General features: G+C 41.0%; 1 protein-coding gene across 1 annotated transcript in view; it reads left to right on the top strand.

The window, feature by feature from the left end:
- LOC106610629 (MAM domain-containing glycosylphosphatidylinositol anchor protein 2) overlaps positions 1-24,567 on the top strand; it is a 233,934-nt gene that overhangs the window by 120,237 nt on the left and 89,130 nt on the right. Inside the window, exon 8 of the mRNA XM_045723335.2 lies at positions 1,405-1,698. Within this exon, the coding sequence (XP_045579291.1) occupies positions 1,405-1,698 (294 nt within the window). The remainder of the gene's footprint in view (positions 1-1,404; positions 1,699-24,567) is intronic.

The raw sequence follows: 24,567 nt of genomic DNA on the forward strand, positions 1-24,567 counted from the left end.
TGTTATTTTCTCCTAATTAGCTACTCCCTCTGTAATTTTCCTTTAGTTTGTTGGCGTACGAACTGATGCAAAAGATCTTTAGGTGTTTTTTTTAAAACAATTGATAATGAGTTAGTAATGCCGGAGCGGAACATCAAATGTTTGATGATAAGCCCGGACATTATTATTCCTGTTGTGGGCGGGAGGATTGGTAAATTGTCAATGAAACGGAAGGAGAACTTAAAAACATCAAGGAGCTGACCATTAGGATCATTGAAGTCCATTAAAACTACTTTTGTGAGTAGCTACAATGCATAAACCCAGAAATAGATGAGTCTATTTGTGCGGGAGCCTTTGTAGGACATGCTAATGTGCATCAACCTGGAAATACACACACACACACACACACACACACACACACACACACACACACACACACATGCTTCCCTCTCTGGCGCAGGTCTCCTGCAACTACTTACGTAAGTCTCAGGTGGTGTGTGTTCTTTCCTTCCCTCTCATCTAGCTGTCTTGATCGGTTCGTCAGATTCACATTTTTAAGACCTGCATTTGCCTTTGTTGTCACCTCCAGTATATTAACCAATGGAGCAGAGAAGCAGTTTCCAACATGCATTACTAAAATCCATTTGAGCTAAGCAAAGTAAAGCCTATCCAGAATGATTGGCCTGGGTTGGGATGATAGTATATGCCTTTGGCAGAGAACCCCCATAGGGGAGCAGAGCTTAAAGCTCAGGGGGAGATGGCTACCCCTCAAACGTGCCAAATAAATGAGACCTGTCTGTTCATTCGTTGCCTCTCTGTTCTGTGTTCCCTTCCCTTACTCTATTACATATTTGGCGCTATTTTGTATTCATAGCTTTTTATTTCAGTGTAGCAGCGGCGGATTGGGATTGCAGTAGCAGGGGATGAAGGATGAATTGAAACAAGGATACCACAGTCATAGCACTGTTGGAGAGGGGGGAGGATGATGGGGTTGTTCAGAGGGTTGGATGGTCAGAATACAAAGGGCAAAAATCTAAGGCCTTCCTGCGTCCCACTGAGTGATTTGTGATATACTGTCTACCAACCCCTAATCCTGGCTAAAGAACTATAGGGTGTGCAGGCTTTTGTTCTTGCCCACCTGATTCAGCTATTCAAGGTCTAGGTGATTTGTTGATTAGTTGAATCAAGTGTTAGTGCTGGGTTGGGATAAAACTTGGCTCTACCCCAGTAACATTGCGTAAAGTAACAATTGCGTAAACGTAACTTAAAATAGCATCACATAAAGGAACATTACGCAAAGTGACATCACATAAGGTAACATCACATAAGGTAACATCATGTAAAGCAATGTAACGCAACGAAACATCACAAAGTAGCACCACGTAAAGTTAAGTGACGTTAAGTTTCTTTTTCCATCTCTTCCAGTCCCTCCGGAGCTGACGGTGCCGCGAGGCAAGTCCCCCATGGTGGTCCAGGAGGGTGACACAGTGGACCTGCAGTGCCTGGTGTCGGGGAAGCCGAAGCCCATCATCCTCTGGTCGAGGGCCGACAAGGAAGTGCCTATGCCCGATGGCAGCCTTCAGACAGAAAGCTATGATGGTGTGCTGCGCATCGTCAATGTCTCGCGTGAGATGACTGGAACCTACCGTTGCGCCACCAGCCAGTACAACGGCTTCAACGTGAAGCCCCGGGAAGCGCTGGTGGAGCTCACCGTGCAATGTGAGTATTCTGGATATACTGTGTTTTTACAGTACACTTCTGATAAATGCAATGGGTTTGAACCACGGTGGGTTACGTTGGTTCCATGAGCTGGATAGGTCTCTGTAAGGAGGAGGTCAGGAGAGGTGAATGAACCGTCCAAAATTCAAAAATTATATATTTCAATTGTGACTTGCAATCTGAGTGGCACTTATCAGGAGTCGACTGTACACTGGAATGCACATACGTTTTAAGGGGTTTAAGTTAGATGTGTGGGAATTTCTTATGTTGCTATCGGTATTATATTTTGTTCGATACATCATACCTCATCAATTCAATACATCATTAATTTAAATTTGTAACAGCACATAACCTTGGTGCGTTACGCATTTCGCAAATCATCTCGCCTCGGCTAATCATTAAAACGTCTGGATTCAATTTCCCCAGGTTGAAAGGTTAATGTAACATAATCAATTCCCTATGTACATTCCACGTTCAAAGAAAACATTTCAACACGACTTTAACTTAGTCATGCCAAAAACGTGACGGGAAAGGGTCATATCTCAGTGTTAATGACCATTAGCGGCCTACACTTAAGAGAAACAAGAGGCATTTTAGAATTGCATAATCCATAACGTTTATTGACCTTGTACATACATGCGTACGAGGAAATTATCTGGTGACATGATGGAGGAAGACACTATTAGAGGTCATAGAGCTTTGGTGGATGCATACCAAATGGACCCAAATCCAAATGTAGTGCACTACTCAGGTCAAAAGTAGTGCACTACATAGGGTGAGAAACATCCAGTCTAATTTATAGCGTCTGTGTTACTCCTAATATCGGAGCGGAGGGAAGATGGCTTATAGAAATGCAGAGCTGCTCATCGCTCGGATCACCACTTCTAACTTACTAGTGTCAGGCCTCTGAAAAATCTGTGATCTGTGACCTTATATCCCTCCCACCACCACGCAAAAATACATGGACCGTGAGGTGGGTGAGGATTAATGAGCCATAGGAAGTGTGTGTGTGTGCGTGTGCATGTGCGTGCGTTCATGGATTCATGAAGGTCTGTGTTTGTTTTGAGGGTGCCTGTGTGCATACATGGATTAAGGGGGGGGGTGTGTGTGTGTGTGTGTGTGTGTGTGTGTGTGTGTGTGTGTGTGTGTCACTAGGCCACACACACTATTCCACAGAAGCTCTCACTGAGTCACTGGAGTGAGAGCACCCCAGGCAGCCTGGCCTCAGAGTTGTCCTTAGTTTGGCCCGAACAGAACCGTTTAAGGTTTGTGGAGTGTGCAGAAACAGGCGAGAAGGAGGCTAGGGGAAAGGGGGGCTGAAGAGGAAGGAGGGCTGGGCCCAGAGAGCCGGGCATAGTGTGACCTAGTCAGGTACAATCAAAACTACAACAATAGGGCTCTGGTCAAAAGTAGTGCACTATATAGGGAATAGGGTGCCATTTGGAACACAGCCTAGCTGCAGCATTGCAGATGCCTCTCCTCCTCCCCCTCTCTCTCTCTTCTCGTCCTGCTCTCTCTGGATGAGTGCACTAAACAGTGTATTGACATAGATAAGGAGGTGTAGGACATGACAGCACTCACTTCCGTCATCATGAAGTGCTTTGAGAGACTAGTCAAGGATCATATCACCTCCACCCTACCTGACACCCTAGACCCACTCCAATTTGCTGACCGACCCAATAGGTCCACAGACGACGCAATCGCCATCACACTGCCCTAACCCATCTGGACAAGAGGAATACCTATGTTAGAATGCTGTTCATCGATTACAGCTCAGCATTTAACACCATAGTACCCTCCAAAATCGTCATTAAGCTCGAGACCCTGGGTCTCGACCCCACCCTGTGCAGCTGGGTCCTGGACTTCCTGACGGGCCGCCCCCAGGTGGTGAGGGCAGGTAACAACATCTCCACCCCGCTGATCCTCAACACTGGGTCCCCACAAGAGTGCGTTCTCAGCCCTCTTCTGTACTCCCTGTTCACTCACGACTGTGTGGCCATGCACGCATCCAACTCAATCATCAAGTCTGCAGACGACACTACAGTGGTAGGCTTGATTACCAACAACGACGAGACAGCCTACAGGGAGGAGGTGAGGGCCTTCGGAGTGTGGTGTCAGGAAAATAACCTCGCACTCAATGTCAACAAAACAAAAGAGATGATCAGCCTCAGGCAAACCGGCATTAGTTGTAAAAACACTGCCACTTAGTGTCATTCAAATGTACTTTTATTATGTTTTATTTTGACTTTTATTTTCCTTTATCTTTTGACCATCATTCTCTCTCTCTCACACAGCAACTCCACTCCCACTTGTCACCAATTCCACATACCAACCCTCAGCTTCCCTCAGCCCATCCCATCTATCTCTGCTGGCCACCCACTTCGTGTTTCTACGCAACACATATCTTTCAACTATGCTATGATGTTTAACGTACAATTTCAATCTATCTAATCGAATAGAATCTACAGATTGCATGTTGAAGATAAATAATTTTATTAAGAGTATTAGTAATTGACTGACCCGGTCTCTCCAGATCTCCTAACAGTACTATTTCTAGGGTCAATTTTAGATCAATGCTATGCATTTTCAGCCATTCCTGAACCTGAGACCAGAAACAGGCTACCTGAGGGCAATACCAAAATAAATGGTCTATTGATTCTGTATCCTCACAACAAAATATGCAGAGCTTTGATGATTTTATGCCCCAAATATTCAACATTTTGCTGGTGGCAAGAATTCTATATAATAATTTTAGCTGAAAAGCACGAAGTTTTGAATCTTGCGTTGTTTTATATATCAACTCATACACCCTGTACCATGTAATCGGTACATCAAAAATCTCTTCCCAACTATTTTGCCATCTGTATGGCACAGTTGTCAACATCCTGGTCCTTAAATGAAACTGGTATACTTTTGTATTTATGCAATTTTTATTCTTCCGCCAGTTTTGATCCTTTATATTGTGCAGACAGACCAGTTCCCTACCTCCTCCCGCTGCCACCTGCCTCCTCCATTTTTTGGGCAATGCTTTAATCAATTGGTTGTACTCTTGGATTGAGCAGACCTTCCCGTACAATTCTGATAACTCCATGAAGGGCATAACTCTACCATTACAATTTAAAATATAATTTAAGAACAAAATACCCTTTTCAAACATCTTTCCCATAAATACAGGTATTTTATCAACCAGCACATTTGAGTTCAACCATAATATTTGATGTAACATTTGTTCTATCTTTTCAGGGGGATGAAATTGAAATTGTAGCCAGCTCTGCAATGCTTGTTTGAAAAAGAGAGATACTTTGAAAAAAGTATCATTTTCAATTAATCGAAAATGAGTCATGGCAATCTGCACAAAGGCAAAAAGGCAATTTTTAAACAATGGATGAGCTTTTCTTATTAATCTACTTGAGAACCATTTAGGGTTCAAATAAACTTTTGAATGAGTGAATCTTTTAGAGAGAGGTTTAGTGCTTTTATATTTAATAATCTCAACCCACCCAATTCATATTCATTATATAGATAGGCTTGTTTTATTTTGTCTGGTTTAGCATCCCAGATAAAACGAAATATTTTTGGCTCATATGATTTGACAAACGAATCATCAGGAGTAGGCAGCGCCATAAGTAAGTGAGTAAACTGAGATATGACTAAGGAGTTAATCAGGGCAATTTTTCCATAAATAGACAGGTATTTACCTCTCCATGGTTGCAGGATCTTGTCTATTTTTACAAGTTTTCTATTGAAATTCATTGTGAAGTGCTTATTGATATATTTTGTGATATGAATACCGAGTATGTCTACTTTACCATCAGCCCATTTTATAGGTAAGCTGCAAGGTAATGTAAAAGTTGTAAAATATGTATTTTTTAAGGATCCAATATGTAATATTGTACACTTATCATAATTAGGTTTTAGTCCAGAGAGTACAGAAAAGTTATCTACATCTTTAATGAGACATTGCGGGGATCTAGCTTGCGGACTAAAACTTGAGTCATCGGCATACATGGACACCTTTGTTTTTAAGCCTTGGATTTCTAATCCTCTAATGTTGTTATTGGATCTGATTTTAATAGCTAGCATTTCGATGGCCATAACGAGTAGATATGGTGATAGCGCACACCCTTGTTTAACTCCTCTTGACAATTCAAAACTCTCTGAGAAGTAGCCGTTATTTACTATTTTACACCTGGGTTTGCTATACATTATTTTTACCCATTTTATAAGAGAATTACCGAAATTGAAAAAATCCAGGCATTTATAAAAAAAAATCCAATCTTACTTTATCAAATGCCTTTTCAAAATCCGCTATAAATACCATTCCTGGCTTCTTATATGTTTCATGATTGTCACGATTCCCACCGACGGTGGCGCCCCCTCCTGCTCGGGTGGCGCTCGGCGTTCGTCGTCACCGGCCTATTAGCTACTACCGATCCCTTTTTGGTTTTCCCTTTTTTGGGTTTTGGGCACCTGTGGCCAATTAGCTATTAGAGGGGGTATTTAGTTTAGCTGGCCCGTCTGTTGTTTGTGCGGGATTAATTTGTGTCCAGTGACGACGTGTTGTTCGTCGGCTTTACCTGGTCGTCTATTTTGTATTTTATTCCCTATGGTTGGGAACTTTTGTTTATCCTGTGTTATTAAAAACACCACTCCCTGTGTTCGCTGCTTCCTGCGCCTCATTCCTCCTACCCGACTACCGAAGCCGTTACAATGATGTTCTATTATTTCTAGTAGTTGTCGTATATTATCTCCAACGTATCGTCCATGTAAAAAACCTGTCTGATCAGGATGAACAATACCTGGTAAAACCCTTTTCATTCTGAGTGCTATGCATTTTACTAGTATTTTTGCATCACAACATTGAAGTGTAAGGGGCCTCCAGTTTTTTAGATAGACCGGGTCTTTATATTTGCCATCTGGGTCTTGTTTTAATAACAGAGAAATCAGACCTTCCTGCTGAGTACCTGACAAACTACCATTTCTATAGGAGTAGTTAAAAAAATCTAACAATGGAGCTTTTAGTATATCAAAAAATACTTGATATACCTCTACCGGTATGCCATCAAGCCCTGGGGTTTTTCCAGACTGAAAGGATTTAATAGCCTCAAAAAGTTCTTCCTCTGTAATTTGGCCTTTGCACTGATCTTTCTGTACATTTGTTAATTTTCCATTTTTTTAAATAATATTTGGAAAGAATTCCTTACTGTAATCTTCATTCAGTGGGAGAGGATGAGACAGAAAAGAGAACATCTGCCTAAAATAATTAGCTTCCTCTTTTCAAATCAAATTTCAAATCAAATTTATTTTTATATAGCCCTTCGTACATCAGCTGATATTCTCAAAGTGCTGTACAGAAACCCAGCCTAAAACCCCAAACAGCAAGCAAAGCATGTGAAAGAAGCACGGTGGCTAGGAAAAACTCCCTAGGAAAAACTCCCTAGAAAGGCCAAAAACCTAGGAAGAAACCTAGAGAGGAACCAGGCTATGAGGGGTGGCCAGTCCTCTTCTGGCTGTGCAGGGTGGATATTAAAACAGAACATGGTCAAAATGTTAAAATGTTAAAATGTTCATAAATGACCAGCATGGTCAAATAATAATAATCATAGTAGTTGTCGAGGGTGCAACAAGCACGTCCGGTGAACAGGTCAGGGTTCCATAGCCGCAGGCAGAACAGTTGAAACTGGAGCAGCAGCACGGCCAGGTGGACTGGGGACAGCAAGGAGTCATCATACCAGGTAGTCCTGAGGCATGGTCCTAGGGCTCAGGTCCTCCGAGAGAAAGACAGAAAGAGAGAAAGAGAGAATTAGAGAGAGCATATTTAAATACACACAGGACACCGGATAAGACAAGAGAAATACTCCAGATGTAACAGACTGACCCTAGCCCCCCGACACATAAACTACTGCAGCATAAATACTGGAGGCTGAGACAGGAGGGATCAGAAGACACTGTGGCCCCATCCGATGATACCCCCGGACAGGGCCAAACAGGCAGGATATAACCCCACCCACTTTGCCAAAGCACAGCCCCCACACCACTAGAGGGATGTCTCCAACCACCAACTTACCGTCCTAAGACAAGGCCGAGTATAGCCCACAACGATCTCCGCCATGGCACAACCCAAGGGGGGGGGGGGGGGGGGCGCCAACCCAGACAGGAAGACCACGTCAGTGACTCAACCCACTCAAGTGACGCACCCCTCCCATGGACGGCATGGAAGAACACCAGTAGGCCAGTGACTCAGCCTCTGTAAAAGGGTTAGAGGCAGAGAATCCCAGTGGAAAGAGGGGAACCGGCAAGGCAGAGACAGCAAGGGCGGTTCGTTGCTCCAGCCTTTCCGTTCACCTTCACACTCCTGGGCCAGACTATACTTAATCATAGGACCTACTGAAGAGATAAGTCTTCAGTAAAGACTTAAAGGTTGAGACTGAGTCTGCGTCTCTCACATTGGTAGGCAGACCATTCCATAAAAATGGAGCTCTATAGGAGAAAGCCCTACCTCCAGCCGTTTGCTTAGAAATTCTAGGGACAATTAGGAGGCCTGCGTCTTGTGACCGTAGCGTACGTGTAGGTATGTACGGCAGGACCAAATCGGAAAGATAGGTAGGAGCAAGCCCATGTAATGCTTTGTAGGTTAGCAGTAAAACCTTGAAATCAGCCCTTGCCTTAACAGGAAGCCAGTGTAGGGAGGCTAACACTGGAGTAATATGATCAAATTTTTTGGTTCTAGTCAGGATTCTAGCAGCCGTATTTAGCACTAACTGAAGTTTATTTAGTGCTTTATCCGGGTAGCCGGAAAGTAGAGCATTGCAGTAGTCCAGCCTAGAAGTAACAAAAGCATGGATTAATTTTTCTGCGTCATTTTTGGACAGAAAATTTCTGATTTTTGCAATGTTACGTAGATGGAAAAAAGCTGTCCTTGAAACAGTCTTGATATGTTCTTCAAAAGAGAGATCAGGGTCCAGAGTAACGCCGAGGTCCTTCACAGTTTTATTTGAGACGACTGTACAACCATCCAGATTAATTGTCAGATTCAACAGAAGATCTCTTTGTTTCTTGGGACCTAGAACAAGCATCTCTGTTTTGTCCGAGTTTAAAAGTAGAAAGTTTGCAGCCATCCACTTCTTTATGTCTGAAACACAGGCTTCTAGCGAGGGCAATTTTGGGGCTTCACCATGTTTCATTGAAATGTACAGCTGTGTGTCGTCTGCATAGCAGTGAAATTTAACATTATGTTTTCGAATGACATCCCCAAGAGGTAAAATATATAGTGAAAACAATAGTGGTCCTAAAACGGAACCTTGAGGAACACCGAAATTTACAATTGATTTGTCAGAGGACAAACCATTCACAGAGACAAACTGATATCTTTCCGACAGATAAGATCTAAACCAGGCCAGAACTTGTCCATGTAGACCAATTTGGGTTTCCAATCTCTCCAAAAGAATGTGGTGATCGATGGTTTTAAAATATCATTCGGAAAACATAGATGACTTCGTCTTCAGTAACGAGTTTCTGCAAATTATTTTTGTTAGCATTCCTGTATTGGAGATTCAGGAAGAATTTTGTGCATTTTTCTCCATATTCCAGCCAGTTTGCTTTATTTTTTAAATAGATTACATTAGATCGTTCTTGAATAAGTTCCTCAAGTTCTTTTTGTTTTTCCTCTAACTTATTTTGTATCTCTGTTGTATCGTTTTTATTGCTATCTACCTCATGGATTTCCCTTGTTAGTCTTGTTTCTTTAGCCAGAAACACATTTTTTTATTATTGATGAGTATTGAATTGAATGATCTCTGAAGGTACATTTAAAGGTATCCCAAACAATAAGGGGATTTGCTGTACCTATATTATACTGGAAAAATTCAGTTATAAATGATTTTGTCTGGGTTAAAAATAAGTTGTCCTCCAGTAAACTTTGATTAAATTTCCAATATCCCGGTCCACGTGGAAAATCTATAAGAGTTATGTGAATGCCAATTAGATGATGATCCGATCGCATTCTGTCTCATATTAAAACTTTTTTGACCTTTGTTGAAAGAGACAAGAAAGTAGTCAAGACGACTAGCTTGATTAAGTCTCCTCCATGTATATCTCACTAGGTCGGGGGTTTTTATTCTCCAAATATCCACTATTTCTAATGTGTCCATAATATTTGTGATTTCCTTAAGGGCACGGTGATGATCGTTTGTAGAGTGATTACCTTTACGGTCCATTGAGGTACTTAACACTGTGTTATAGTCTCCTACCATAAGGGTTAGATCATTTGTTGCCTGTAAGTTCAATAAATTGGTATAAATGTTTTCGAAGAAGTGTGGATCATCCTGATTTGGACCATTTAGATTAACGAGCCAAATCTCTTTTTCGTCCACTTTCATATTCAAAAGGATCCACCTTCCTTGCGAATCATTCCTGATTATTTGCACCTTCAGATCGACATTTTTGTTAATTAATATCATCACACCCTTTGAGTTCCTTTGTCCATGACAGTAAATTATTTCTCCACCCTATTCCTTTTTCCACGCAACTTCATCTAAGGATGTAGAGTGAGTTTCCTGTAAACAGTATATGTTATAATCCCTTTCTGTTAGCCATGTAAAGACTGATTTTCATTTTTTATAATCTGCTAAACCGTTACAATTATAACTAGCTATACTTATTTCCCCCCTTACCATAACTACATACTATTCTCAGTCTAAATTGACCATAATTAGTGCTTGTAAATTTACTGCTATCAGAGGTATTATGAAGGTCAAAACTAGAGCTTTCAAATGTCTGATATTTAGAGTTTTATTCCCTTGCCTGTTTGTCTGTGAGCCAATGCCACAGATGTTCGAAAATTGAGACAAATTATGTGTGTAACAAATCTGAGTAGGTTGATGTGTATGATATTGGATATGATATAATGAGAGTGTGTATGATGTCTGTATAAGAGTAAGACTATAATGTGTGATGTCCAAATAAATAATAACTCTGCCAATTTGCATGTTTGAGTGTCTATGTTTGTAACATGTAGTGCGTATAGCCTTAATATTCATAATTGTTATCCATATCGTATCACCATCATAGTTGCATCATAATTACCTTTAACATAATTGAAAAACACATCCCAGCATTTCCATAGCAATTGACGTTTCACATGATCATGAAAGAGACCTTGCATTACTCTAGAGACGGCTTCACTACAGTACAAATGTATTCCATACAATATGTTATTATTCCCCAATGCCCCTATTTTGATGTCTTCCCCTTGCTTGTTATAAACTTGTAGACAAATACATAAAAAAGATAGACAAACAATAAACGCATTAAATTATAAAACAGTTCTCGACAATAGAGGGAGAGAAGAGAAAAGAGAGAAAGAGAGTGAGAAGAGAGCGACATCAGGTGTGTGTGTGTGTGTGTGTGTGTGTACGTATAAGTTCGTATGTGTAGTTGAGTACGTGTGTGTTCATATCCACTTCATAATGTTCAGATATTTTATACAGTTCCCATACCTTCTTTTTTTTCGTAACCTGAAGTCCCTGTAGAATTTAGTACAGCCACAGTGTTATGGAGCTGTCTCGGAATAGCTGTCCATCTATAAAGAGTTTGTCCACAATGATAAAGGCACGCCTACCTTCCATCCTTTGTTGTCTTTGTACCGGATACAGTCTCTTACGATGTTTGTTTATCTCCTTTGGAAATTGGTCATTGAGACCGAATTTGGTCCCTTTAAGCTCCCTTCCACTGCTTTTGATCAGCTCCTTTTGTTGGTAGTGTTCAAATTTTGCGATGATCGGTCGGGGACCCTTGGTCTTGTCGCTCCGAGCTCCAAGTCTGTGTACTTGGTGGAAAGCCACCTTGTTTACAGTCTCTAAAGGAAGTTTCAATGCGGATTTCATGAATTCTCTGATCGCGCCCTCTGGATTATTGGATGCGTCCTCAGGAATACCAGAAAAAAAAGATTTTCACACGTACTACGACTTTGTATGTCTAGTAGCGTCTCCTTCATCAACCTGTTTTCCCTGAGTAGACAATCCATGTTGGAATCGTGCATTTTTACCTTGGCTGTGAGTGTCTTGTTTTCTCTTTGGAGCGTGAGAATTTCACTCTGGCTGAACTCCAAACTCCCCCTCAGCCCTGCTACCTCCTAACATAACTTTTCCATTGTTGCATGGATTCCAGCCAGAGCACTAGCCTCTACCTCAATGGTAAGTCAATCGGCCGTGTGTGTGGATGAATCTGTTTTTCTTTTTTTTTGTCGGGTTAAAGTTATTTTATGAGGTGGTCGGATTTTTCCACAAAGGAGTATGTTGTTCCTCCATAGCGTAAAGCTGTTGGTACTCATCAATTTACCTCAGGATCTGCTTGGTATCCAGATTGGCTCTATACTGCAACCAGTTGTTTTACAAAAATATAACATTTACATTTTACATTTACATTTAAGTCATTTAGCAGACGCTCTTATCCAGAGCGACTTACAAATTGGTGCATTCACCTTATGAAATCCAGTGGACAACCACTTTACAATAGTGCATCTAAATCTTTTAAGGGGGGGGGGGGGGGGTTAGAAGGATTACTTTATCCTATCCTAGGTATTCCTTAAAGAGGTGGGGTTTCAGGTGTCTCCGGAAGGTGGTGATTGACTCCGCTGTCCTGGCGTCGTGAGGGAGCTTGTTCCACCATTGGGGTGCCAGAGCAGCGAACAGTTTTGACTGGGCTGAGCGGGAACTGTGCTTCCTCAGAGGTAGGGGGGCCAGCAGGCCAGAGGTGGATGAACGCAGTGCCCTTGTTTGGGTGTAGGGCCTGATCAGAGCCTGAAGGTATGGAGGTGCCGTTCCCTTCACAGCTCCGTAGGCAATCACCATGGTCTTGTAACATAACAATGAGTCTTTCCCACGACGACGACAGGTGTCTATAGTACAGCCAGCAAGCACTCGCGGAATCCACTCAAAAAAAAGAAAACACAAACTTGCAGTCCCAGCTGTAAAGGCTAACCGCGTTGTGGAATCCTTAGTAACAAAACTTTAGTACGGATTAAAATCGATTTCATGAAAAAGTTTTAATGTAAACAACAAACCGAGTGTAGACAGTACAGTGTCTTGTTGCGCGCACGTCTCTCTCTCTTGAGTTGTGGCTTCAATATATCCACATAATTTTCCTTCCTCATGATGCCATCTATTTTGTGAAGTGCTCCAGTCCCTCCTGCAGCAAAGCACCCCACATGATGCTGCGATCCCCGTGCTTCACGGTTGGGATGGTGTTCTTCGTCTTGCAAGCCTCCCCCTTTTTCCTCCAAACATAACGATGGTCATTATGGCCAAACAGTTCTATTTTTGTTTCATCAGAATAGAGGACATTTCTCCAAAAAGAACGATCTTTGTCCCCATGTGCAGTTGCAAACCGTAGTCTGGATTTTTTATAGTGGTTTTTGAGCAGTGGCTTCTTCCTTGCTTGAGCGGCCTTTTGGGTTATGTGGATATAGGACTCGTTTTACTGTAGATACAGATACTTTTGTACCTGTTTCCTCCAGCATCTTCACAAGGTCCTTTGCTGTTGTTCTGGGATTGATTTGCAGTTTTCGCACCAAAGTACGTTCACAGAACGCGTCTCCTTCCTGAGCGGTATGACGGCTGCGTGGTCCCATGGTGTTTAAACTTGCGTACTATTGTTTGTACAGATGAATGTGGTACCTTCAGGCATTTGGAAATTGCTCCCAAGGATGAACCAGACTTGTGGAGCTCTACAGACTTGTGGAGCTCTACAAGGTCTTGGCTGATTTCTTTTGATTTTCCCATGATGTCAAGCAAAGAGGCACTGAGTTTGAAGGTAGGCCTTGAAATAAATCCACAGATACACCTCCAATTGACTCAAATGATGTCAATTAGCCTATCAGAAGCTTCTAAAGCCATGACATAATTTTCTGGAATTTTCCAAGCAGTTTTAAAGGCACAGTCAACTTAGTCTATGTAAACTTCTGACCCCCTGGAATTGTAATACAGTGAATTATAAGTGAAATCATCTGTCTGTAAACAATTGTTGGAAAAATGACTTGTGTCATGCACAAAGTAGATGTCCTAACCGACTTGCCAAAACTATAGTTTGTTAACAAGAAATTTGTGGAGTGGTTGAAAAACGAGTTTTAATGACTCCAACCTAAGTGTATGTAAACTTCCGACTTCAACTGTGTATATACCCAATAATGTATTGAAGAATATTACTTATAGATGCCTCATGAGCTCAGTTCAACTGCTGTACCCCATCAGAACCCAAAATATAAGCTTGTTTTACTCTTTTGTTTGTAAACAATGTAATTGCTCAAAATACTGTATAGCTTCAAAACATGGTTAAAAGTATCATTTTGATATGATGGATGATCAGTCCTTGTAGCCATAGCTCTGTCCATGAATTTGACAGTGGTTACATTTCTCCAGCCCCATCTCACAGCGGCTGGGTGCATCCAAAGGTATTTCTAGTTAACACTTTACACAACTGTAGCCCTAACCCTTATCCTAGCACTAACCCTTACCCTCACCCTAAGTACAGTGTAACCATAAGTAATTATAATACTTGTTACACTGTACAGGAATAATTACACAGTAACAAGGGCACAGTCATGTAATGTGTGACCTATTTTGGCTAGCTAGTTATCTCTATAGTCTCTATACAGGTTGTGTAGTGCTATTCCATCTGTAAATATCCCACCCAACTTCCTCATCCCCATATTATAATTTTTTTTGCTCCTTTGCACCCCAGTATCTCTACTTGCACATTCATCTTCTGCACATCTATCACTCCAGTGTTTAATTGCTAAATTCTAATTATTTCGCCACTATGGCCTATTTATTGCCTTACTCCCGTAATCTTACTACTTTTGAACACACTATATACAGATTTTTCTATTGTGTTATTGACTATACATTTGTTTATCCCATGTGTAACTCTGTGTTTGTATTGCACTGCTTTGCTTTATCATGGCCAGGTCACAACTGGTTAAATAAAGGTGAAATAAAATATTAAAATAATTACATTTGTTTGTTCTACAGATCACGACACAGACAATATTTCATCAACCAGATCCACAATGGCAATACCACTGAATTGAATGTAACACTTATATATACTTACATCTCTATGGGCAATACTCTAGTCTACCAGATCCACAGTAGTAACTCATAGTTTGAGTTTCACACTCAAAGATGTATGTAAACAGCTTTACAGCTGCTCCTGCTGTTTTGTATGCGTGCGTGCAATCGTGCAAGTGAGTGACTCACTGATGTTGTTTGTGGTTGCTAGCCATTTTAACGGCTCTCCACTCATTACGCAACTCCCATGCAGTCATGTCCTTGAGCATGAGGGCTTAGGTTAATTCACTATGAATACAGCATGCCGTATTGTTAGCCTCTAATAATGAAAGTACATTGAATGTGATGTTCCACAGTAGTTCGCCTGCTAGCCGTGGGGTCTGTACATTCTGTACAGCAGGAAGATGTACATTACTTGCAAGTGTATTTCTGCTCCTCAGCAAAACATATTTGAAACACAAAACCTTGGCAGAGAGGGAATACTGTTCTTCCTGTGTCATGGACATGATAAATGAAGACATTCATATTCCAGGCCTGAGGAGTGTTTAAAACATCTTTTAAATCAATCTGTTTTGTATGGTTTACCAATGATTAGAAGAGTTTTCTTCAGTGCATGTTAAGCATATGCATGTACACCATGCTAAATGTGCTGATGCCATGTTGATTTGGGGTGCATCCTAAATAACACCCGAGTCAATATTAGAGGTTGACCGATTAATCGGAATGGCCGATTTTAATTAGGGCCGATTTCAAGTTTTCATAACAATCGGTAATCGGTATTTTTGGCCACCGATTTGCCTATATTTATGTATTTTTTTTATTATTATTTTTTAAACCTTTATTTAACTAGGCAAGTCAGTTAAAGAACACATTCTTATTTTCAATTACGGCCTAGGAACGGTGGGTTAACTGCCTTGTTCAGGGGCAGAACGACAGATTTTTACCTTGTCAGCTTGGGGATGCAACCTTACATTAACTAGCCCAACGCTCTAACCACCTGCTTTACGTTGCCAAGGTAAGTTGCTAGCTAGCATTAAACTTATCTTATAAAAAAAACAATCAATCAATCATAAACACTAGTTAACTACACATGGTTGATGATATTACTAGTTTATCTAGCCTGTCCTGCTTTGCATATAATCGATGTGGTGCGCATTCGCGAAAAAGGACAGTCTTTGCTCCGATGTGTACCTAACCATAAACATCAATGTCTTTCTTAAAATCAATACACAAGTATATATTTTTAAACCTGCATATTTAGTTAATATTGCCTGCTAACATGAATTTCTTTTAACTAGGGAAAATGTGTCACTTCTCTTGCAAACAGAGTCAGGGTATATGCAGCAGTTTGGGCCGCCTGGCTTGTTGCGAACTGTGAAGACTATTTCTTCCTAACAAAGACAGCAGACTTCGCCAAACAGGGATGATTTAACAAAAGCGCATTTGCGAAAAAAAGCACAATCGTTGCACGACTGGACCTAACCATAAACATCAATGCCTTTCTTAAAATCAATACACAGAAGTATATATTTTTAAACCTGCATATTTAGCTAAAAGAAATCCAGGTTAGCAGGCAATATTAACCAGGTGAAATTGTGTCAGTTCTCTTGCGTTCGTTGCACGCAGAATCAGGGTATACAGAATCTGGCTCGTTGCGAACTAATTTGCCAGAATTTTACGGAACTATGAAATAACATTGTAGGTTGTGCGATGTAACAGGAATATTTAGACTTATGGATGCCACCCGTTAGATAAAATACGGAACGGTTCCGTATGTCACTGAAAGAATGTTTTCGAGATGATAGTTTCCGGATTTCACCATATTAATGACCAAAGGTTTATTATATTATAGTTAAGTCTATGATTTGATATTTGATAGAGCAGTCTGACTGAGCGGTGGTAGGCAGCAGCAGGCTCGTAATAGTCAAAGGTATATGGTTTAGAGAGAAATAGTCGACGCGTCATAATTCCTGTAATAACTTGCGGCTGAACTTGAAAGGGGTTCCTTCGTTATTTTACCGTTCATGTCTTCCATAGAGAATGTCTTGATCTACTTCAAATAAGGTCTGTGTTTTGTGCTTAAACTGCCTCAGCGTTTTAATACCCGTGTAAATCTCTCTAGGTAACGTTTGTCAACATATTTTCATAAATCCACTCTACAAAAAAAATGATCTTGGCTTATATTGATCTGAGTTATATCCTATGGATATCTACACAGTCATAAAATTGGCAAGGTGTTGTAAGCCTAAACAAAACACAGACCTTATTTTAAGTTCATCTAAAAATATCCTATGGAATAAATGAAGGAACCGCTTTTCAGATTTTGCTAGAAGGTGTCATGGGAATTATGACTCGCACTTTGGTAGTCAATTCTTACCATGCCCATTATTAAAATAGGATTTCCTGCATATAGAAATTACAGTTTTTGTTTTCAGCATTAATCACAGGTAACTTAAACTCTATTTTTATTATTCAAACAGTTGAGAGTATTTGTCTCCTAAGCAGACTCTTCAGTATCGTTGTCACTTCAGAGCTGTGTGTGTGCGTGTGCGTGTGTGTATAAATACATATAAAAAATGTAAAAAAAATCGGCCGATCAATCGGTACCGGCTTTTTTGGTCCTCCAATAATCGGTATCGGCGGTGAAAAAAAATCATAATCGGTCGACCTCTAGTCAATATATACGGTGCCTTCAGAAAGTATTCACACCCCTTGACTTTTTCCACATGTTGTTGTGTTACAGACGGAACTTAAAATTGAGATTTTGTGTCACTGGCCTACACACAATACCCCATAATGTCAAAGTCAAATTATGTTTTTCGAAATGTTTACTAATGAATTAAAATGAAAAGCTGACATGTCTTGAGTCAATAAGTATTTAAATCCTTTATTATGGCAAGCCTAAATAAGTTTAGGAGTAAAAATGTGCTTAACATGTCACATAATAAGTTGAATGAACTCACTCTGTGTGCAATAAGTCTTTAACATGAATTTTGAATGACTACTTCATCTCTGTACCTCACACATACAATTATCTGTAAGGTCCCTCAATCAAGCAGTGCATTTCAAACACAGATTCAACCACAAAGCCCAGGGAGGTTTAAAATGTCTCGCAAAGAAGAGCACCAAATTGGTCGATGTTTTATTTTTTTTATTTAACTAGGCAAGTCATTTAAGAACAAATTGTTATTTACAACTGACAACCCACAAAAAAAGCTGACATTTAATATCCCTTTGAGCATGATGAGGTTATTAATTACACTTTGGATGGTGTATCAATACACCCAGTCACTACAAAGGTACAGGCGTCCTTCCTAACTCAGTTGCCGGAGAGGTGTCAAGTGTCTGTGTACAGGGGCTAGGACGGAGTCAGGCGCAGGACACAGAACTGAGTAAAAATGTACTTTACTCAAAAAAAATCACAAACTAATTCCATACAGGGAAAACAATCCAGCTCGACACAAAAGAGCGACCTCTTAACAAAGAACAAACACGCACAAAACCATGTGAGAACCAGAGGGTTAAATAGGGAATAAATTATAACGTAATGGAAACCAGGTGTGTACAATCAAGACAAAACAAATGGAAAAAGAAACGTAGATCGGTGGCGGCTAGAAAGCCGGTGACGTCGACCGCCGAACGCCGCCCGAACAAGGAAAGGCACCAACTTCGGCGGAAGTCGTGACAAGAAGAAGGAAACCACTCAGGAATTACACCTTTAGGCCAATGGTGACTTTAAAACAGTTGCAGAGTTTAATGGCTGTGATAGGAGATAACTGAGGATGGATCAACAACATTGTAGTTACTCCACAATACTAACCTAATTGACTGAACAGAGATAAAACAAGGAAGCCTGTACAGAATTTCAAAAAACATTCAAAAACTTGCAACAAGGCAATTAAGTAATACTGCAAAAAATGTGGCAACTTTTTGTCCTGAATGCAAAGTGTTATGTTTGGGGCAAATCCAATACAACCCATTACTGAGTACCACTCTTCATATTTTCAAGCATAATGGTGGCTGCATCATGTTATGGGTATGCTTGTAATCATTTAGCACGAGGGAATTTTTCAGGATAAAAAAGAAACGGAGTGGCGCTAAGCACAAGCAAAATCCGAGAGGAAAACCTGATTCAGTCTGGTTTCCACCAGACACTGGGAGATGAATTCACCTTTAAGCAGGACAATAACCTAAAATACAAATATACCGAGTTACAGATTTGTATTAAATCTACTTGAAAATCTACTGCACAACCTGAAACGGATTGTCTAGCAATGATCAACAACCAATTTGGCAGAGCTTGAAGAATTTTGAAAAGAATAATGGCCAAATAATGCACAATCCAAGTGTGAAAAGCTCTTAAAGACTTACCCAGAAGAACTCAAAGCTGTAATCACTTCCAAAGGTACTTCGACAAAGTGTTAATTCAGGGGTGTGAAAACTTATGTAAATTACATATTTCTGTATTTCATCTTCAGTAAATTTGCAAAAATGTTTAAAAAAAGTGTTTTTACTTAGTCATTATGGGGAATTTTGTGTAGCTGGGTGAGAGACAAAATATATTTAATACATTTTAAAAACTGTAACACAACAAAATGTGGACTAAGTCTAGGGGTATGAATACTTTCTGAAGGCACTGTAGTGTGCTACTTTTGACCAGAGCTCGTAGGGCTTTGGTCAACAGTAGATGGCTCCTGGTCAAAAGTAGTGCACTGTAGGGAATAGGGTGCCATTAGGAAAACACACAAGTTTGCCAATCTGGGTTTGTTGGTTTTTTATGTCGCTTTCATGTTTTGATATGATTAATGATGTGTACAAATGCAGGGGCGCAACTTTGGTTTTAGAAGTTGTTGGGATATATACACTGCTCAAAACAATAAAGGGAACACTTAAACAACACAATGTAACTCCAAGTCAATCACACTTCTGTGAAATCAAACTGTCCACTTAGGAAGCAACACTGATTGACAATACATTTCACATGCTGTTGTGCAAATGGAATAGACAACAGGTGGAAATTATAGGCAATTAGCAAGACACCCCCAATAAAGGAGTGGTTCTGCAGGTGGGGACCACAGACCACTTCTCAGTTCCTATGCTTCCTGGCTGGTGTTTTGGTCACTTTTGAATGCTGGCGGTGCTTTCACTCTAATGGTAGCATGAGACGGAGTCTACAACCCACACAAGTGGCTCAGGTAGTGCAGCTCATCCAGGATGGAAACTCGATGCGAGTTGTGGCAAGAAGGTTTGCTGTGTCTGTCAGCGTAGTGTCCAGAGCATGGAGGTGCTACCAGGAGACAGGCCAGTACATCAGGAGACGTGGAGGAGGCCGTAGGAGTGCAACAACCCAGCAGCAGGACCGCTACCTCCGCCTTTGTGCAAGGAGGAGCAGGAGAAGCACTGCCAGAGCCCTGCAAAATGACCTCCAGCATGCCACAAATGTGCATGTGTCTGCTCAAACGGTCAGAAACAGACTCCATGAGGGTAGTATAAGGGCCCGACGTCCACAGGTGGGGGTTGTGCTTACAGCCCAACACCGTGCAGGACGTTTGGCATTTGCCAGAGAACACCAAGATTGGCAAATTCGCCACTGGCGCCCTGTGCTTTTCACAGATGAAAGCAGGTTCACACTGAGCACATTACAGACATGACAGAGTCTGGAGATGCCGTGGAGAACGTTCTGCTGCCTGCAACATCCTCCAGCATGACCGGTTTGGCGGTGGGTCAGTCATGGTGTGGGGTGGCATTTCTTTGGGGGGCCGCACAGCCCTCCATGTGCTCGCCAGTGGTAGCCTGACTGCCATTAGGTACCGAGATGAGATCCTCAGACCCCTTGTGAGACCATATGCTGGTGCGGTTGGCCCTGGGTTCCTCCTAATGCAAGACAATGCTAGACCTCATGTGGCTGGAGTGTGTCAGCAGTTCCTGCAAGAGGAAGGCATTGATGCTATGGACTGGCCCGCCCGTTCCCCAGACCTGAATCCAATTGAGCACATCTGGGACATCATGTCTCGCCCCATCCACCAACGCCACGTTGCACCACAGACTGTCCAGGAGTTGGCGGATGCTTTAGTCCAGGTCTGGGAGGAGATCCCTCAGGAGACCATCCTCCACCTCATCAGGAGCATGCCCAGGCGTAGTAGGGAGGTCATACAGGCACGTGGAGGCCACACACACTACTGAGCCTCATTTTGACTTGTTTTAAGGACATTACATCAAAGTTGGATCAGCCTGTAGTGTCGTTTTCCACTTTAATTCTGAGTGTGACTCCAAATCCAGACCTCCATGGGTTGATAAATTGGATTTCCATTGATTATTTTTGTGTGATTTTGTTGTCAGCACATTCAACTATGTAAAGAAAAAAGTATTTAATAAGATTATTTATTTCATTCAGATCTAGGATGTGTTGTTTATGTGTTCCCTTTATTTTTTTGAGCAGTACCAGTCAAACGTTTGGACACACCTACTCATTCAACGTTTTTTATTTATTTTTACTATTTTCTACATTGTAGAATTATAGTGAAGACATCACAACTATGAAATAACACATATGGAATCATGTAGTAACCAACAAAGTGTTAACTTCTCTAGGGCCAGTGGGACGATTTCGTCCCACCTACGTAACAGCCAGTGGAATCCCGGGGCGCGTTATTCAAATACCTTAGAAATGCTATTACTTCAATTTCTCAAACATATGACTATTTTACACCATTTTAAAGACAAGACTCTCGTTAATCTAACCACACTGTCCGATTTCAAAAAGGCTTTACAACGAAAGCAAAACATTAGATTATGTCAGCAGAGTACCCAGCCAGAAATAATCAGACACCCATTTTTCAAGCTAGCATAGAATGTCACATAAACCCAAATCACAGCTAAATGCAGCACTAACCTTTGATGATCTTCATCAGATGACAATCTTAGGACATTATGTTATACAATACATGCATGTTTTGTTCAATCAAGTTCATATTTATATCAAAAAACAGCTTTTTACATTAGCATGTGACGTTCAGAACTAGCATACCCCCCCGCAAACTTCCGGTGAATTTATTAACCTCTTAGGGCTAGGGGGCAGTATTTACACCGCCGGATAAAAAACGTACCCGATTTAATCTGGTTACTACTCCTACCCAGTAACTAGAATATGCATATACTTATTAGATATGGATAGAAAACACCCTAAAGTTTCTAAAACTCTTTGAATGGTGTCTGTGAGTGTAACAGAACTCATATGGCAGGCAAAAACCTGAGAGATTCCTTTACAGGAAGTGGCTTGTCTGACCATTTATTGGCTTTCTTTGACATCTCTTTCCAAAACAAAGGATCTCTGCGGTAACGTGACACTTCCCACGGCTCCCATAGGCTCTCAGAGCCCGGGAAAAAGCTGAATGTCGTCATTCCAGCCCCAGGCTGAAACACATTATCGCCTTTGTCAAGTGGCCGATCAGGGGACAGTGGGCTTAGGCGCGTGCACTGGTCGCCCCTGTCTTTCTTTTTTTCCCTCTATTTACCGAAACGCAGATTCCCGGTCGGAATATTATCGCTTTTTTACGAGATAAATTGCATAAAAATGGATTTTAAACAGCGGTTGACATGCTTCGAAGTACGGTAATGGAATATTTAGAAATGTTTTGTCACGAAATGCGCCATGCTCGTAACCCTGATTTACCATTTCGGATAGTGTCTAGAACGCACGAACAAAACGCCGCTGTTTGGATATAACGATGGATTATTTGGGTCCAAACCAACATTTGTTATTGAAGTAGAAGTCCTGGGAGTGCATTCTGACGAAGAACAGCAAAGGTAATAACATTTTTGTTATAGTAAATCTGATTTTGGTGAAGGCTAAACTTGCTGGGTGTCTAAATAGCTAGCCCGTGATGCCTGGGCTATGTACTTAGAATATTGCAAAATGTGCTTTCACCAAAAAGCTATTTTATAATCGGACATATCGAGTGCATAGAGGAGTTCTGTATCTATAATTCTTAAAATAATTGTTATGCTTTTTGTGAACGTTTATCGTGAGTAATTTAGTAAATTGTTAGTAAATTCCCCGGAAGTTTGCGGGGGGTATGCTAGTTCTGAACGTCACATGCTAATGTAAAAAGCTGTTTTTTGATATAAATATGAACTTGATTGAACAAAACATGCATGTATTGTATAACATAATGTCCTAGGGTTGTCATCTGATGAAGATCATCAAAGGTTAGTGCTGCATTTAGCTGTGGTTTGGGTTTATGTGAGATTATATGCTAGCTTGAAAAATGGGTGTCTGATTATTTCTGGCTGGGTACTCTGCTGACATAATCTAATGTTTTGCTTTCGTTGTAAAGCCTTTTTGAAATCGGACAGTGTGGTTAGATAAAGGAGAGTCTTGTCTTTAAAATGGTGTAAAATAGTTATATGTTTGAGAAATTGAAGTAATAGCATTTTTAAGGTATTTGAATATCGCGCCACGGGATTAGACTGGCTGTTGCGTAGGTGGGACGATTTGGTGCCACCTACCCTAGAGAGGCTAAATTACTCACGATAAACGTTCACAAAAAACATAACAATTATTTTAAGAATTATAGATACAGAACTCCTCCGCTATGTCCGATTTTAAAATAGCTCTTCGGTGAAAGCACATTTTGCAATATTCTAAGTAGATAGCCCGGCATCACAGGGCTAGCTATTTAGACACCCACCAAGTTTAGCCCTCACCAAAGTCAGATTTACTATAAGAAAAATGTTATTACCTTTGCCGTTCTTCATCAGAATGCACTCCCAGGACTTCTACTTCAATAACAAATGTTGGTTTGGTTCAAAATAATCCATAGTTATGTTCAAATATTCTCTGTTTTGTTCGTGCGTTCAAGACACTATCCGAATGGTAAAGAAGGGTGACGCGCACGACGCATTTCGTGACAGACAAAAGATTTCTAAATATTCCATTACCGTACTTCGAAGCATGTCAACCGCTGTTTAAAATCAATTTTTATGCCATTTTTCTCTGAAAAAAGCGATAATATTCCGACCGGGAAAGCGTGTTTCGGTTCAAAGAGAGAGAAAATAAAAACATGGGGTCGACTCGTGCACGCGCCTCCGTCCCATTGTCCTCTGATAGAGCACTTACCAAAAGCGCTAATGTTTTTCAGCCAGTGGCTGGAATTACATCATTCAGCTTTTTCCCGGGTTCTGAGAGCCTATGGGAGCCGTAGGAAGTGTCACGTTACAGCAAAGATCCTCAGTTTTCATTAAAGAGAGCCAAGAAGAAGAACTTGTCAGACAGGTCACTTCCTGTAAGGAATCTTCTCAGGTTTTTGCCTGCCATATGAGTTCTGTTATACTCACAGACACCATTCAAACAGTTTTAGAAACTTTAGGGTGTTTTCTATCCAAAGCCAATAATTATATGCATATTCTAGTTTCTGGGCAGTAGTAAAAACCAGATTAAATCGGGTACGTTTTTTATCCGGCCGTGCAAATACTGCCCCCTACCCCCAACAGGTTAAACAAATCAAAATATATTTTATATTTGAGATTCTTCAAAGTTGCCACCCTTTGCTTTGATGACAGCTTTGCACACTCTTGGCATTCGCTCAACCAGCTTCACCTGGAATGCTTTTCCAACAGTCTTGAAGGAGTTCCCACATATGCTAAGCACTTGTTGGCTGCTTTTCCTTCACTCTGTGGTCCAACTTATCCCAAACCATCTCAATTGGGTTGAGGTCGGGTGATTGTGGGGGCCAGGTCATCTGATGCAGCACTCCATCACTTTCCTTCCTGAAGGTGTGTTGGGTCATTGTCCTGTTGAAAA

This window comes from Salmo salar, chromosome 09 (assembly GCF_965601325.2).
Source record: "Salmo salar chromosome 09, fSalSal1, whole genome shotgun sequence".
Taxonomy (NCBI): Eukaryota; Metazoa; Chordata; class Actinopteri; order Salmoniformes; family Salmonidae; genus Salmo; species Salmo salar.